The sequence below is a fragment of the Chanodichthys erythropterus genome, chromosome 5 (assembly GCF_024489055.1).
Source record: "Chanodichthys erythropterus isolate Z2021 chromosome 5, ASM2448905v1, whole genome shotgun sequence".
In the NCBI taxonomy this organism is placed as follows: Eukaryota; Metazoa; Chordata; class Actinopteri; order Cypriniformes; family Xenocyprididae; genus Chanodichthys; species Chanodichthys erythropterus.
Window position 1 is genome coordinate 25765598 of NC_090225.1, and position 16068 is coordinate 25781665.

Sequence of the window (16068 nt, forward strand, 5' to 3'; positions counted from 1 at the left end):
TCAACTGAAAAAAGAAGGACACAAACATCTTGAATGACGTGGGGGTGAGTAAATTATCAGGAAATTTTTATTTGAAAGTGATCTAATCCTTTAATTTTATGAAGTGACGAGAATACGTTTTGTGCGCAAAAACAAAACAAAAATAACGACTTTATTCAACAATATCTTCTCTTCTGTGACATTCTCTTACACTGTTTACGTCCAGTGCTTCGAGGTTCTATGTCAGCATCACACGCATGCGTCAACAGCCTCTGCCAATAAGCTTGTCTTTGATCAACTTTCTTTTCATAATATAAATAAATGCAAGCTTATGCCTATTTGCTTATCATGTAAGTTCTTGAATAAAATGTCTTATCATTAAAATATAAAAATTAAAATGACGGGTAGCCTAATATTGATTATGATGGATTTTTTTTACATTCCTGTCCATCAAAATGACGGCGAAACGCACAGCCCTAGTCAGACAGCTCCCAGATTTCATCAAAAATATCTTAATTTGTGTTCTGAAGATGAACAAAGGTCTTACGGGTTTGGAATGACATGAGGGTGAATAATTAATGACAGAATTTTCATTTTTGGGTGAACTAACCCTTTTATGACACACAACGTGACATTAACCCAAACATCGCACCTTCTCCAAGGGCTGGAGCTGCGAGTTGAGGTCCTCCAGTCGTCCAATCAGCTCTCTCTCTTTGGTGAGCTGATGTTCCTCAATGCGCAGGGTGCTGTAGAGCTGCTGCACCAAGAGCTTGACATCGTTCAGTCGTTCTCCTTCCTCGTGCGGTAGCATATCTGCAATGGATGCCAACAGAATATCAAAAACTCATCTGTGCCTCTGCAAAGTCTTGCACATAATGACCCACAATGCAGCAGGGCACACTCACCTCTCCTGGGCGGCTGCACCAGGTATGTTGTGTCATTAATGACTAGCTTAAAGCTGTCCATTAGTAAAATGTCAATCCCTGTAGAGGAGGCTATCCTTGCTCCATCTACAGTGAGAGGAGAAAGAAAAAAAAAAGGTGTGTCTCTTAAACTGCAATCCTCTCTCTGAAATGGTTGTGAAATACAAAAGCCAATCTAAATGCTGATCACAAAGGTGTCCTGCTCTGCGTTAGTATGCTCATCAGGAATAGAAGCATTTCCCAATCTGAGGTGAAACAGAGTGAGGTAAAGACAGCGGATAACCTCTCTCACAAGCGAGAGGAAGCTCACCTCTCACACGGGAATAATTGAGCTTGAAACAGAGCAGACATGCAGTTTGCACAGAGAACAAATGATTCTTGTTCCTCAATTAGATTATAAGATGTACTTTCAATTAAACACTTCAGATAAAGCCATACGTTCATCTGCGATTTGTGAATTAAACTACAAAAACGAAACTGTTAATAACTTAAATTTTAATTTAATTTTGCCCCTAGAACTGTGAACAATGAAAAGTGATAATACGACATTAACTATTCTTAAAAGGATAGTTCACCCAAAAGTGACAACTCTGTTATCATTGTATTGTCTGTACAGTTCTACACTTTTATTGAGCAGGGGTGCTTTAAAATATTACAAGCTGATTTTAGGCAGTTATTAGAGTTTTGCTGTACTCATATACACAGTATCCACTGACAAATCAGCTTATAATGCAAAGAAAACAACCATAGTAGTGTCAGAGATGCACTTTACCTTCAGAGTAGATGGCGACTCTATCGATGCCCCTGTCCTCTGCCTGCAGCTGCTGAAGGAAAACACCCACTGTGTCGCTCAAGGGTTTGAGGGTGAACTGGCAGAGTTCTCGTCGGGACGGCAGACGAACGGAGATCACCGGCAAGCCGTTCTGATACACCACTGTAACGTCTGCGGACACATAGCCAAAGAAATCACACAGGCCTTTTATGCATGCTTTGCTTAGACCCCATTGGCAATTTTGTGCCCTTTAGATGATTTTGAATTGAAAAGAAAAAAAAAAAAAAAGCCAAGGAATTTTCTTAAACTCCTCAAGGACTTTTAAATGGCAAACGGAAGATTGTGAGTGCCGAGAGTGTGTATGGGACTTGTGTGGACCGTAGGTGAGTAGATGGCCAGCAGGGGGCAGTAATGTAATGACATTAAGGGGGAACCACAGGACCTTGTTGAATGATAGGAGTATTCACCACACAGCTGCAGCATTAGAACTGCCCTTCAAGTTAAGTTATGAATGCTCTCTCCAGAGCGAACAGCAACTGTACATCACAGTTTACTGTCAGTGCATCTCCTGTCCCTTCGAGCTGTCCTGTAGACTGTACTGTTCTGATCCAGAGCTCTGCGTAAGATGCATTAGCCAAGGGGCTTGCGGCGTCCCATTTATATACTGCCTCATTACTGCAGTCATTATGTTTAATGAGTATGAGGGGGTCCCTGATGCTCTGCAGTGAGATCTAACGTATGGCGATAAAGACAATCAACGGACCCTACTCGTTTTCTTCGTTCTTTCCAGAATTTCCATTGACTTCAGAGCTGAACTAAAGTCTAACAAGTTTTAAGTACCTGTTTTAACATCAAAAGTATTCTGATTCACTTTCTTTATGCCTATGTTTCCACTGACTTCAGAGCTGAATGAGGATATAACTGATGTAACTATGGTCTTGCGAGTTTTAAGAATATTTTAACATCCAAAGTAATTTGATTCACTTCCTTTAGGCCCATGTTGCCATTGACTTCAGAGCTGAATGGTGACATAAATGGCCTGACTACAGTTTTAGGAGTTTTAAGAACCTATTTTAACATCAAAAGTAATTTGATTCACTTTCTTTAAAGTAATAATTTCATTTTGGATGTCTGTCAACTGAACACATCTCATTGCGACATCAGGCGTTTCCAGTGCAGACAGCTTCAGTGATTATAATGTGAGCAAAATAGTTTTATGCAATCTAGTTTTGTTTTGCATCAGCTTCGCCAGAATGAATTTGTGGTCTGAGACCAGCAGGTTAAAGGGGCTAGTGCAGAGTCTTTTTTTTTTTTTGGTCTCAGAATGGCCTTTTCACATAGAAATGAGCTGGATGAAAGATTGGTCAGCGGCTTTGATACAATGACTCAAAGAGTGCTTGTATGCAGGGCTGAAGTTTCATTAGGACCCTATGATTTCCACTATACAGCAAATGCAGACAGAAATGCAGAATCCAGTCATAATAAATGGAATAAATACATTGAAAGTAGGTCTGTAAATGTAATCAAATTGAGACTGGTGTCTGACTCTGAATACCAAACTGCAGAAAGACTGCTATTTAAATATGAAGTCTGCATGTCCTGCATGTTTCTGTGTGAATGAGCTGCACAATTCAGTCTACTATACATACTCAAGAACGCTTGGTGCTCGTGGTGTTTTTAGCATCTGTTGTCTTTTTTCATTTAACCTGTAGTGTAAACATCTGTTGTGCAGCACTTTGTTTGCCAATAAAAAGAGTAAAGAATTGATCAATATTCATTTGATTTAATGAAATATATCTTAAAAGATGAATTAAATTGCAAATTTGTATTAAATCATAAAACACAGAATCTAGAAAAATTAAAACCTCAAAGAATTTCAGAAAAAATTAAATGCATTTCAGATGGCCTTTTGTTAAAATAATAATAAAGAAATGATTAAACCATTCTTTATTCAGAAAATTTTACTTAACCCTTAAAATTTGACTAAGAAGACTGCTGCGTGGAAGAACTGATGATGGCACGACTTGATCTTCAGCTGACTAATCAGAGAAAAGGGGCGTTTCATTCCCGCCCACGTGTAGAGATCAAAAATTCTAGCTGTTTTTTTCTTTTCATTCTCCATCCCTGAACTAATAAATCAATTTGAATTCATGTTTTTTTTTTTTTTTTTTTTAAAAATGAAAAAACGAAAAGGGAGCCATTTTCTCATTTTTCTAAATTCAATATTAAATTTAAAATGACTGAACGAATCATAGGGCCCTATTTTATTCAGGATGAGTTTCATTGAAAAGCTTTAAACTAACTTTAATATTGGAAGATTCATTTTAACAAATTAGTTCATTCAAATGGTTTATTTCAATGATCACTGAGGATCTTTTCTATTTTATTAGCTGTATTGACAGTGTTCTAGTAAGATGCAATTACCCTAATTGAGATCATGCTGCTCTGATTTTAGATGCTATTCAATTAAAAAGACATTGCCCCCTTATATAGCTTAAATTAGGTAATTTTGTTTGTAAATTGCAGAGTAGGAAACGAAAATCACAGCCTGACATTCACGTATCTTGTAGCCTGGCAGGTTACAGTTATCTTTTTCAACACTGGTCAGGATGTATGTGCACTGAGTCTTTAGTGAGACAGCTAAAGTACAGAAAATCACAGACAGCATTAAGGGTTTGAATCAGCTGCTCTGATGCAGCGTTGTCATGATCCAACTGTTATAGAGGAGCTGTTATTAAAATCCACTGCGAGATAAATCACTTTCTCTACAGTGCACTGAGTTAACAGTCCGCAATCATACCCCTCTCTATGTCTTCACCTCTCCTGACCTTCTGGGTATAAATTGTCCTAGTGCCACAGAGATTCATTGCTCTCTTCATGCAGACTGACCCCCTCACCCATCAAATCAGATCTACTCTACTCTATTGTAGTTTTGGCACCAGAATACCCACAAAGCACTACGGACACTGCCTTGAGCTGTAGAGATCGAGAGGTAGAGAGAGTGCTATTTATTAACTTTCTCATTCAATTTAAAGGGTTAGTTCACCCAAAAATGACATTTGCCTTTAACTACTCACCATCATCATCGTTCTGCCATAGAACCCGGAAGCGCTGCACTGTCAACAGCATCTTTACTACGATGTCTTTACTACCTTTCTGGACCTTGAAGCCTCTCGAATTTCATCAAAAATATCTTAAAGGATTAGTCCACTTTTAAATAAACTTTTCCTGATAATTTACTCACCCCCATGTCATCCAAGATGTTCATGTCTTTCTTTCTTCAGTCGAAAAGAAATTAAAGTTTTTGATGAAAACATTCCAGGATTATTCTCCTTATAGTGGACTTCAATGGGCTCCAAACAGTTGAAGGTCATAATTAGTTTCAGTGCAGCTTCAAATTGTTCAATACGATCCCAGATAAGAAATAAGGGTCTTATCTAGTGAAACCATGACTCATTTTCTGAAAAAAATTTAAAACTTTTTTTTAATAAGTTTTAACCATAAATGCTCATCTTGAACTTGCTCTCTTCTTCTTCTTCTTTTTCTTTTTCTCTATTACCCCTTTTCTACTAAGGCTGTGTGAGTGCTGGTTCGGAGCCAGAGCCTAGTTTCAAATCAGTTCTTTGAACTAGCATATTGCATATAAAAATTTGTTCAAACTTTGACCTGTGGAGGGCAGTAATATGCTTAGCAGCGTCTATACTGCTGGAATTCTAATAGAGGAGAAGAAGAAGAGAGCTAGTTCAAGGTGAGCATTTCTGGTTAAAAATTTTCAATTTTTTTTCAGAAAATGAGTGATGGTTTCACTAGATAAGACCCTTATTTCTCATCTGGGATCGTGTTGAACAATTTGAAGCTGCAGTGAAACTAATTATGACCTTCAACTGTTTGGTGCCCATTGAAGTCTACTATAAGGAGAATAATCCTGGAATGTTTTCATCAAAAACTCGAATTTCTTTTCGACTGAAGAAAGAAAAACATGAACATCTTGGATGACATGGAGTAAATTATCAGGAAAAGTTTATTTAAAAGTGGACTAATCCTTTAATACCTGTTCCAAAGATGAATGAAGGTCTTACGGGTGTGGAACAACATGAGGGTGAGTAAATAATGACAGAATTTTCATATTGGGGTTAACTAACCCTTTAATTATTTTGAATGCTAATGAATGGTGAACAGCATTTTTATCCTAATAATGGCTAAATTATGGTATCTAACAGCATGGGGTTAACTGAACTAGCCAAACCTCCATGCTTGGGATGCATTCAATTCCAACTCCGAAAGTCAGAATTCTTGGAAAATGCAACAAAATGCAAAATGAAGTCACAGTTCTGAATTAGAAATTGTGAAAATCTACAACCTACTGCTGAGATTTGGGTATGTCATCCAGAATGATTAACATTCACTTTTAAGAAAATAAAATGCAGTAATTTTAATCAATATAAAAGAATCTAATACGAGTTCAGTTTCTGAAAGTTTTGGTTATAAGAACCCTAAACTTTTGCAATCTGATTCACATATTCATTTACTTGTGCATTACATGTAATCTAGTCATGGCGTAAAGCAGCGTTGCCAAGTCCGCAGTTTTCCAGAGGAATTGGGCTACTTTTACACTGCTGTCACTTGCCGGGGGTAGTTTGTGTAGTCCACGGGTTGACAACCCCCTGAATGTAACTGCACTATTTTTATCCCCCAGAATGTAATTGCATTAGATTTGATTGGCAATTTGGCAGATTTTATTGTACAGATCTGGCAACCCTGGGGTACAGAACCAGAGAAAATCACAGTGATAGCCTTGATGACATATCTAAAAAGAAAGCTCACATTTATGTCAGAAGAGCTTTTTTCAAACATTAGTAAATATTCGGTCTCCTCCATTTGCCAGTTTGTAAGACAAGACAAATATATGCATGTTTGTATGTGCACAAGGTATTTTTGAATCCGATTGAGAACATAGTTAGATTCAAAAATGCTTGAATCTAACTATGTTCTCAATCGGATTCAAAAATACCTTGCTTGATTTTTTCCTGTTGATTATATTTTCAGGTCTACACCAACCATTTCAATCCGATCGAAATTTCATTCAGATTGACCTCAACTGGATTGACTGAGGTGTTTACATGAAGGCTTTCAGTCCGATTGAGCCATCAGTTCAATCAATCGCTTTTTGGCCCGACAGTGGAAATCAGGATGATTTGGGTGCATTGAAACATAGCTCATTTAAGTCAATTCATAATTCCATAATGATAAAACCTGTTTGGCAAACGTTTGCAGAGACGGGTGTGTAAAACACAGTAAATGATCCTCTCTGTTTAAAATCATTCACAGAACAATGCTAGCATTGCATAGCATCCTTTATTCAACTATACATGCCTACAACCCTAAAACTAGATCCACTGTGGAAATGGGAACTGCTTCAGTCTCTAAAGCTTTTTAGGTAGTGTCAACTAATGTTAGTAAATAAGGGATATTGGGATATTTAGAGCATAAAAGATAAAAACCTAGACTCAGTTTCATTTAATTGCAATTGATACAATTAAGTATGTTACTCAAGTTACTCTTTGTCTTTTCTACCAGACTTTCAAACATTTACTTCAAATCAATTATTATTTGTTGTGTATACGGTATGTTCTCAGAGCTCAGAGGCTTGGTTCAAGGCTTTGAACTCTTTATTAAAGAATTTTCTGAAATGTCTTCAGAGAAAACCAAACGGAAAACACGCTTCTGAGACCGATAAGTAGGCGGTCACAGCAGAGCTCTAGAGTTTGTAAACCATCTCAGTGATGCAAAAACTCACACGTATTTGCATGTTTTCAAATAAACAATATTAAAATGAACACTCACCTTCTGTAGCAGCAGGTGAACACAGTAGTCTTTGACCCTGCCATGAGGGGGAGCCCTTCCAGCCCTACAACGAGAGAGAGAGAGAGAGAGGAGGTGGTCATTTTTTTTGTTGAATCTTATTCAGCAATACAGCTACACAAACATGTTCTTACTAAACTGCTTGCACAATCAAGCCTGCTTAAATGATCGTAGATATTCCCCATTTGTCTAGGCTTGTCTGACTGCAGAGTGTGAGATATGATGGTGCTGAGATCACAGATGGGCTTTTTTCATTTTGAGTAGTTGCTGTATGTGTTACTATGTGTATCTGATCTAAAGCAATCCTTTAGGGGATAAATGGAAAAGTTTTGTCTTGAAAATGTGAAGGGGGTTGGCACTGAGCAACACACTGGTATTGAACATGTACACAAAGGATACACAGACACTGAGGTGGCAGGAACCACTGAATCATGGAAACTATTTTGTGTTCTTATTTTTAACACTGACTAAGAACAGGTGCGATAAAGAACAAAAAGTGACTGAGTTCCATACTGCTGGATAAATGAAACGGCAGCAGTTTTCAAAACTTGAGGGAATAGTTTGCCCAAAATGGAAATTTGGTTATTGTTTACTCTCCTTCATGTCATTCCAAACCTGTATTACTTTTTTCCAGTAGAACACAAAAGGTTTACTCTTTCCAGTATGATGGGAGTAGAAGGGAACTGGGGTTGTAATTCTTCAAAATGACAAAAAGCACCTTAAAAGTATCATAAAAGCAGCCCATATAACATTATGCACTATATATTCAAGTCTTCTGACATATGATAGAGCATTGTGTGAGGAAGTCAGTCATTAGTCACAGCTAATTTTCTCTTAAATCTCCCTTTACTCTTATTGCCAAGTTGAGGAGAATTCATAGGAGGAAAAAAATTGTCATCTGTGTCAGACCTTTTCAATGAATGGACTGGTCTGAAGAAATCCTGTTCCCTAGTTACTTTTTATTGAAAAGAATGGCCAGGATGTTCTTCATAAATTATTTTCTTTTTCCGTTTATGTTCCACTAAAGAAAGCACAACACAAAGGTAGATAAATTATGCTGGAATTTCCATTATTTGATGAATCAGTTTAAAGGTATGGTCACATTTTCCCTTTGCTCAGCAAAATTTCGAGAGCAAAATGCAGTTATTTCAATAGGAATCCGTGCGATTGGGAGTTTCACACGAGGGCCCCATGCAGATTGCGCTTGTGTTCAAGTTGGTCACTTGAATTCTGCAAACATAAAGTTGCTTGGTTCGAAAGTGAATTTTTGCATAAGCAGTGCTTCATGAATCCATACACTATTGACAATGGACCTTTTTTTGCCCATGAAACAAACCAAAAATTTCACTAATGTGACTGCACATTAAAGGGTTAGTTCACCCAAAAATTCTCTCATCATTTACTCACTCTCATGTCGTTCCAAGCAAAGACATTTGTTCATCTTCGGAACACAAATACAGATCTTTTTAATGAAATCTAAGAGCTTTCTGTCCCTCCAATTGACAGCCTACTCAACTACCATTTTCAAGCGGGAGTGCGCCACACGTCCTGAAAAGTGAAGCTAAAGCATTTCAATCGCCCCCAAGTGGCTGGATGCAGTATAGGTCATAAACCCCGCCCTCTCCACGTAAACAAATGGGACGTGAGCCACTAAATAATCAAATTACACTTCAAATAAATGTTTACCAAAGATAGTTTTTTTTTTCCAGTTTTTTTTTGTTATTTGTCAAAGTTTGAACTAAAGCCCCGGGTATACTTCAGCCGTCTGTGTTCGTGCACCGTCCGCATGACGTAATTTTCGTCATGTGGAGGGCTTGCGGCCGGCCGCACACCCAGTCCGCATGCAGCCCAAATTTCGAGACCAAGCAGACAGTGCAAATGCAACAGCACATGCGCAAGCAGGAAAGAAGAGTCCACTAGCTCGCAATACTCACAGTACTGAGCACAATGTGCAGTCATAGAAGAAGGGTGTGTAAAAAATAAGACAAGTAAACTCAAAAGCATGCCTTCTCCATCATTTTTGATGATGAGTTCTCTTGGTGTATCTTCTGAACTATGTTGCAATGGTGGCTGCACTGTTTTTCTTCTCCGATCCTGCCTAGCGAATGTCCGGTTGTCTGGTAATAGTATAGAAAAAAATTGCACTGCGCATGTGTCGAACTCTGTCATCCGCACGCATCCTTGGTTTAGTATACTTTGAAAGACGCGTCCGGGCGCAGAAAGTGAAGTATACCCGGCTTTAATTGTCATATACAATATGCTAGTCCAAAGTATATAACAATTAGTTCAAACTTTGACCTGTGGAGGGCAGTAATACACTTAGCAGCGTCTATACTGCCGGAATTCCAATAGAGAAGAAGAAGAAGAGAGCTAGTTGAGCATTTATGGTTAAAACATATACAATTTTTTATTTTAATTTTTTTAGAAAATGACTGATGGTTTCTCTAGATAAGACCCTTATTCCTCATCTGGGATTGTGTAGAACACTTTGAAGCTGCACTGAAACTGTAATTTTGACCTTCAACCGTTTGGGCTCAATTGAAGTCCACTATATGGAGAAAAATCCTGGAATGTTTTCATCAAAAACCTTCATTTATTTTCAACTGAAGAAAGAAAGACATGAACATCTTGGATGACATGGGGGTGAGTAAATTATCAGGAAATTTTAATTTGAAAGTGAAATAATCTTTTAAAGTACTCCATGTTAACCTAAATTTTATGAAACGACACGAGTGCTTTGTTTGGGGAAAAAAAAAATATATATATATACCACTTTATTTACAAAATGTTTATCTCCAACAACATTTTGTAAATAAAGTGGAAAATTATGTTATTTTGCGCAAACAAAGCACGTGTCGCTTCATAAAACTGAGGTTAAAACAACTGGAGTCACATGGATTACTTTAATGATGTCTTTACTACCTTTTTGATGTTTGACTTCTTGAAAGTGGTAGTTGCGTAGGCGTTCAATGGAGGGACAGAATGCTCACAGATTTCATTAAAAAGATCTACATTTGTGTTCTGAAGATAAACAAATGTCTTATGGGTGTGGAAAGACATGAGGGTGAGTTAATGACAGAATGTTCATTTTTGGGTGAACTAACCCTTTGCATAAGAACTTTGAAAATGCTGCTTGCATTTGATGCAACAACATTATAAATACCAGAACCCTGGAAAAAAGTATGCAAATGTGGATTGGGCAGAAAAACACGTGGACAGTAAGGTCTGACGGAAAACCCTCGGTCTCTCTAAAACCGGCAGTTGGGTGTTTCTGAAGTGAAAGGCAACCAGAAGGGAACCACATGCTTTGAATCAAGGGAAAATACATCACATTTTCCACTGTGCCTCTGGAGAGGACAATCATCACAAACAGCGAGACAAATATAGAGAGAAAGAGAATGGAGAGAGAGGGTTGTGGCTAAATTGAATGGGGATTCTATAATGAGATCATGGGAATTCAAGGGACCTTTGCCATACACAGCATTACGAGCACACACACGGTTTGCCGAGTTAACAGCAGCAGCAGTAAGTTTGGGTGTAGAATGTCTGGAGATGGGCAGTGTGGTCATTTTAGCATGCACCTGGTGTCCAGCTAGTACTCAGGTGAACAGTTCTGATCCAGACTTTTCTGTCAGCGTGTTTCACGAACCACTCCATGTCTTCCTGAAATAGAGCTCTCAACATTTCCGCCCACGCATCTACACACGGACTCTCCTCCCACACACACTGCCCCACTGACCTGACAGCACTCTAAAATACTTCACAGCAGCAGATTTACTCGCAGTGAGTCACTTGTGGTGCAGCAGTCAAAACCCAGGGCTTGTAACAGGATGGTTGCTGGTTCGAACAAGGAACAAGTGCGGAACAAGTCATGAAGTATCAGCTATGTGCCCTTGAGTACTTGGTTGCTCCAGGTGGATTGTCCTTGTAGTGGTTTCGCTTTGGTTAAAAGCGACTGTTTACTTGCTCCAAACATCTCCTACTCCTACTGTAAGCAAATGACTCACTCTACTGTAACACCATGACCTACATGCTTATATGCAAAACACAAGGGACCAGGTGCCTTTTGCACCAGCTGTTTGTAAGTTACACCTTAGCCTGGTATTGACGTAAAGTTATTTTTGTACGTACTAAATATTTTTGCACCATTAAACTTAATTGAAATGTAACTCTACATATAGGAGTAACGGTTGGAATAAAATAGCAGATTGACTGAAATGCATCAATATGCTCTTGTTTTACCTGAAAAACAATTATTTAGACATGATAATGCTGACATTTACACTCATTTACATTTTCATTTTATTTATTCTGAATGTTATTTACATATAAAAATACATATTGTGTTATTCATACTTATTAAGTATTATTGTATTTGAATGGAAACGTTTGTACTGTTAGTTATGTGAGGCAAAAGAAGTTAGAATCAAGGATAAACTGAAATTCACAGCATTTCAACCCAACTTCTACTCACGTATTTGAAGGCAGATATTGGATAACGCAGGGTAAATGTCATATTATGCATATTACTTTATGGAGAGCTTATGAGCTACTAGTTATGTTCTGCCTTAAGAACAAATGGTGCAACTGAATAAAGAACAGAGTTTGTTACAAACTAGCAAGCAGTTACTAAGTCTATAGTGTGAACTTTACGTTTCAATTTATGTAAAAACTTATGAACAGTTGGTGCAACCCTACCCAACATCCAGGTGAACTAGTGACTGCACTGTATCCCAGCTGTCAGTTGGTGTATCTACATACACACAAACAATATTCAAACATCCCTGAAATTTCAAGGACAAGTATGAAAGTCCATGCTGGTTCAGGAGGACGATCAGCTGAACTAACAGATGATATGGTGAACTACTCTTTAGTTAATCATGTTCCATCCACAGGTTCAAAAGAAACACAATGAAGATCTTGGCAATATTTACTCATCCTCACATTTTTCTGAACCGGCATGAATTTCTTTTTCTTCTGTGGAACACAAAAAATGAATTTATGAAGAATACCCCGGCCACTCTTTTCAGTACAAAGGAAGTGAATTGGAAATGGATTATCAATGTGTGATCAAAAAGTGTCATTAAACTAATCCATACAACACCATATGTACAACACCATATCCCGAGTCTAAAGCCAAAAGATAGCTTTGTCTGATCACAGACCATAATTTAAAGTCGTTACTCACTGAAAATCTTCACATCAGCTCCCACCTCAGCTCTCCTGGGCACATTCATGAGTGTTTATCAAAGAAGTAGAGATTTAGTGAACAAATTACTCTTTTCAAATGAACTGATGTTTGATCCAAAATCTGTCTTAATGGCGCTTCTGAACAGATCTTTTGACCTAATGATGCTGTTAACAGTCAAGAACCAGAATATTACTGAGTAACAACCCTTACAGTTTTCAATCTCTTTGTTGTTTGCTATATTCCAAGTCTTCTGAAGCCACAAGTCATGTAGACCACTTAAATGACACTTTATAGAGTTTTCGTGTCTGACTTGAAACTCAAAATCCTCAGTCCACAAGTGCATGAAAAATGGTGTCCAGAATTATATTTATTCTTCTGCAGAAGAGAGTCATTATAAACCATAAACATTAACTATAGACTATGCCCTGACACATGAAACTTCAGACAGCAAAATACTTCAAAACCCAACAAAGGCCCTGTTCACACCTGTTATTAAGATGTGTTTTGGTTGATCCAATCACAAGTGGAGGGAGACACATTCCTGTTTACACCTGATATTTTAATCTGTCTCTTTTGTCCACTTTAAAACTACTTCTGTCCTGATTTCTTCAAAGGGAGGGTCTATGGCCAGGTAAATGTGTGGGTTTTTTCAGATATTTTGATCTAATTAACAAAATAAGCTTGCGCACTTTACATATGAACGCGCCCGGAGATGACAGAAAACATACGGAGAGCATCAGTTTTTGTTTCTGCTCTAACAGCCGCAAGACCATGCCAAACGGGCTGAGTGCATGTAGGAAATCAGGAATGGAGAGAGAGAACATTGTGATTGGTACATTTTTCATCTTCAAACCAAACTTGGGTCCTCAGTCGACAAAGTTTAAATCCCGTCTGGCTAGCGCACTTCCCATAATGTTGACGCATTAGGTAGGCATTAGTAGGTGGAGAGTAGGCAATCTTTTGCGCTGTTTGAACACATTTGACCACATGAGCGTTTACACTATGAAAGCAATCTGGTCAAATGCATTTTCAACTACCTCTGGAAGTGGTTGGAAGTGGTCCGATCTTCCAAAATGCATCATAATACCAGGTGGAAACAGGGCCAAAGTAACAAGGCAAACGTGAGGGCTTAAATACACAAGGACAAATCATATAACAAGGAACACCTGGAAGCAATCAAACAGTGAGCCAATGGCAAACAGAGCAGACCATCACATGACAAGGCAAATCAATGACAATATAATACATGAACCAAGGCAAGCATGTGACATGAGGGCAAGGGAAACAGATGGCAAGGAACCAGGAAACATGACTAGGACAAGTTTCAAAGCTAAAGTTTTTAATCTGTCTGATTTTTTTTTTTTACAGGTCAATGTATTAAAAACGCTCTCTAAACTGTGTGACTAAATGATTTAAAACGAAAACAACATCAACAACAACAAAACTCTCACAGTTTAAAGATATTTGCAATGAATGTGTTGTATCTTTTAGCAGGAATTTTGTGGGAATCCCACTGTATTAATTCTTAATGAGGCAATACCAATGTTTCACCAAATGAAGGCTAATTTATTATAATTTAAACTGGTTTGTTTGAAATGTGGGAAAAATATTGATTTGTATTGATTTAATTAAAGATTCACATGCACTGATGCTAAAGTGGCACTGAGATACCATGCAACTGATGAAGGTCCATTTGGAGTGTTTACTGCTGCAGTGGGAAGTCATTGGTCCACCTGATCTAAAGCCTTAACTGTCATTGCAAACACAGTGTTTAATTGTCACGTGTCGATAAAACGCCACAAGATGTCCAAATACAATGCCTGTGCCAATCAGACACACAATGATGAGAGAAGATCTGACATGTCAAATGGCACTGCAGAGAGATAGCACAGAGGTGTGAAGGAGTTTAATGAGTGAAAGGATCGAGCCTGAGGGGGGAAAGAGAGACTGGAGGTCACTGCAGTTCTGTGACAGCTGCTTAAGTGCAAATTTCAGACAAGGACTGTCATTAATTAGTAATAAAGAGATAACAAGCCAGTCCCTCTACAGAGGGTGATGTGTGCTTTCATTATTACGACTAAATAAATGTGGAAAGGTGTCAGGGGCATTAGACAAAAACAACAGTATTTAGCTTTACCAAAACAAACAAAGAGAAGTGTCAGATTTACACAAAACAGACAGCTCACGAACCGTCTGATGCATTCTGCGCATAAAAATGGCAAGAGCCAGCATAAATCATCTGATCCAATCTGATTGAACTGGCATCTGTGCAATTTCTGGGTGTCGAGGTGAACAAGCTTTTAACAGCCTGTCAGGAAACAATGTTTCAAAAGCTGCTACAATGAGAGCTTCTGGAGAAGCAGATATAGCTTTGCCATTTGTCAAGTTATCTACTAGCATAAAGTAAAAAAGTTATTAAAAGGTATTAAGATGTGTTTTGGTCGATCGGATCACGAATGGGTGACACTAAATACAGGTGCAAACGGGGTCTAAAACGTTTTGAGCTTGTCCACTTTTGACCACTTCCAGAGGTAGTCGAAAATGCATTCGACTGGATTGCTTTTGTAGTGTATTTGCTCATGTGGTTGAATGGGTTCGCAACAAGAGACCGCCTACTGACCTAATGTGTAAACATTATGGGAAGTGCGCTAGCCAGATGGGATTTAAAGTTTGTCGGCTGAAGACCCAAGTTTGGTTTGAAGAGGAAAAAAATATCAAGCACAATGTTCTCTCACCATTCCTGATTTCTAACACACATTCACAGTGTTTGGCGTAGTCTTGCAGCTCTCAGAGCAGAAACGAAAGCTGATGCTCTCCACGTTTCCTTCATCTCTGAGTGCGTTCATATGCAAATTGCATAAGCTTTCTTTATCCCCCCCAAAAAAAAAAAAAAAAAAAAAACATTTTCCCACCCATAGAACCTCCCCTCGAAGAAATCAGGACAGAAGTGGTTGAAAGGAAAAAAAAAAAAAAAAGATGGATTAAAACACCAGGTGTAAACGGGAATGTGTCTGACTTGTCTACTTGTGATCCAATCAACCAAATATCTTAATATCAGGTGTAAACCTCCCCCCTCCCCCCTTTTGCATATATTGCGTTTTCTAGCAGATCAAATGTTCTTAAGCTTTGCTTTATGTATTTCCCTGGTGTCAAAATCAGGTATATCTAAACGTCAGGAAACTTGATTTCTGGCCACAGGGTCAACTGCCTTTAATTTAAGCACATAATTGTTTGTATTACTTCCGTTTTCAGTGTCCCCTACTAAATCCAGTCATGTTTTTCCACTCAGTCTGAGGGAGCGTCTTGGCATTGAAAATGACGTCAATGCATACCCTGTATAC

The 16068-nt window shown here is 38.3% G+C and overlaps 1 protein-coding gene across 1 annotated transcript in view; it reads right to left on the minus strand.

Moving 5' to 3' along the window:
* mcu (mitochondrial calcium uniporter) overlaps positions 1-16068 on the minus strand; it is a 115923-nt gene that overhangs the window by 17880 nt on the left and 81975 nt on the right. Inside the window, exons 3-6 of the mRNA XM_067386719.1 lie at positions 7519-7582; positions 1675-1845; positions 885-989; positions 632-792 (exon numbers count right to left, since the gene is read on the minus strand). Coding sequence (XP_067242820.1) covers positions 632-792; positions 885-989; positions 1675-1845; positions 7519-7582 — 501 coding nt within the window. The remainder of the gene's footprint in view (positions 1-631; positions 793-884; positions 990-1674; positions 1846-7518; positions 7583-16068) is intronic.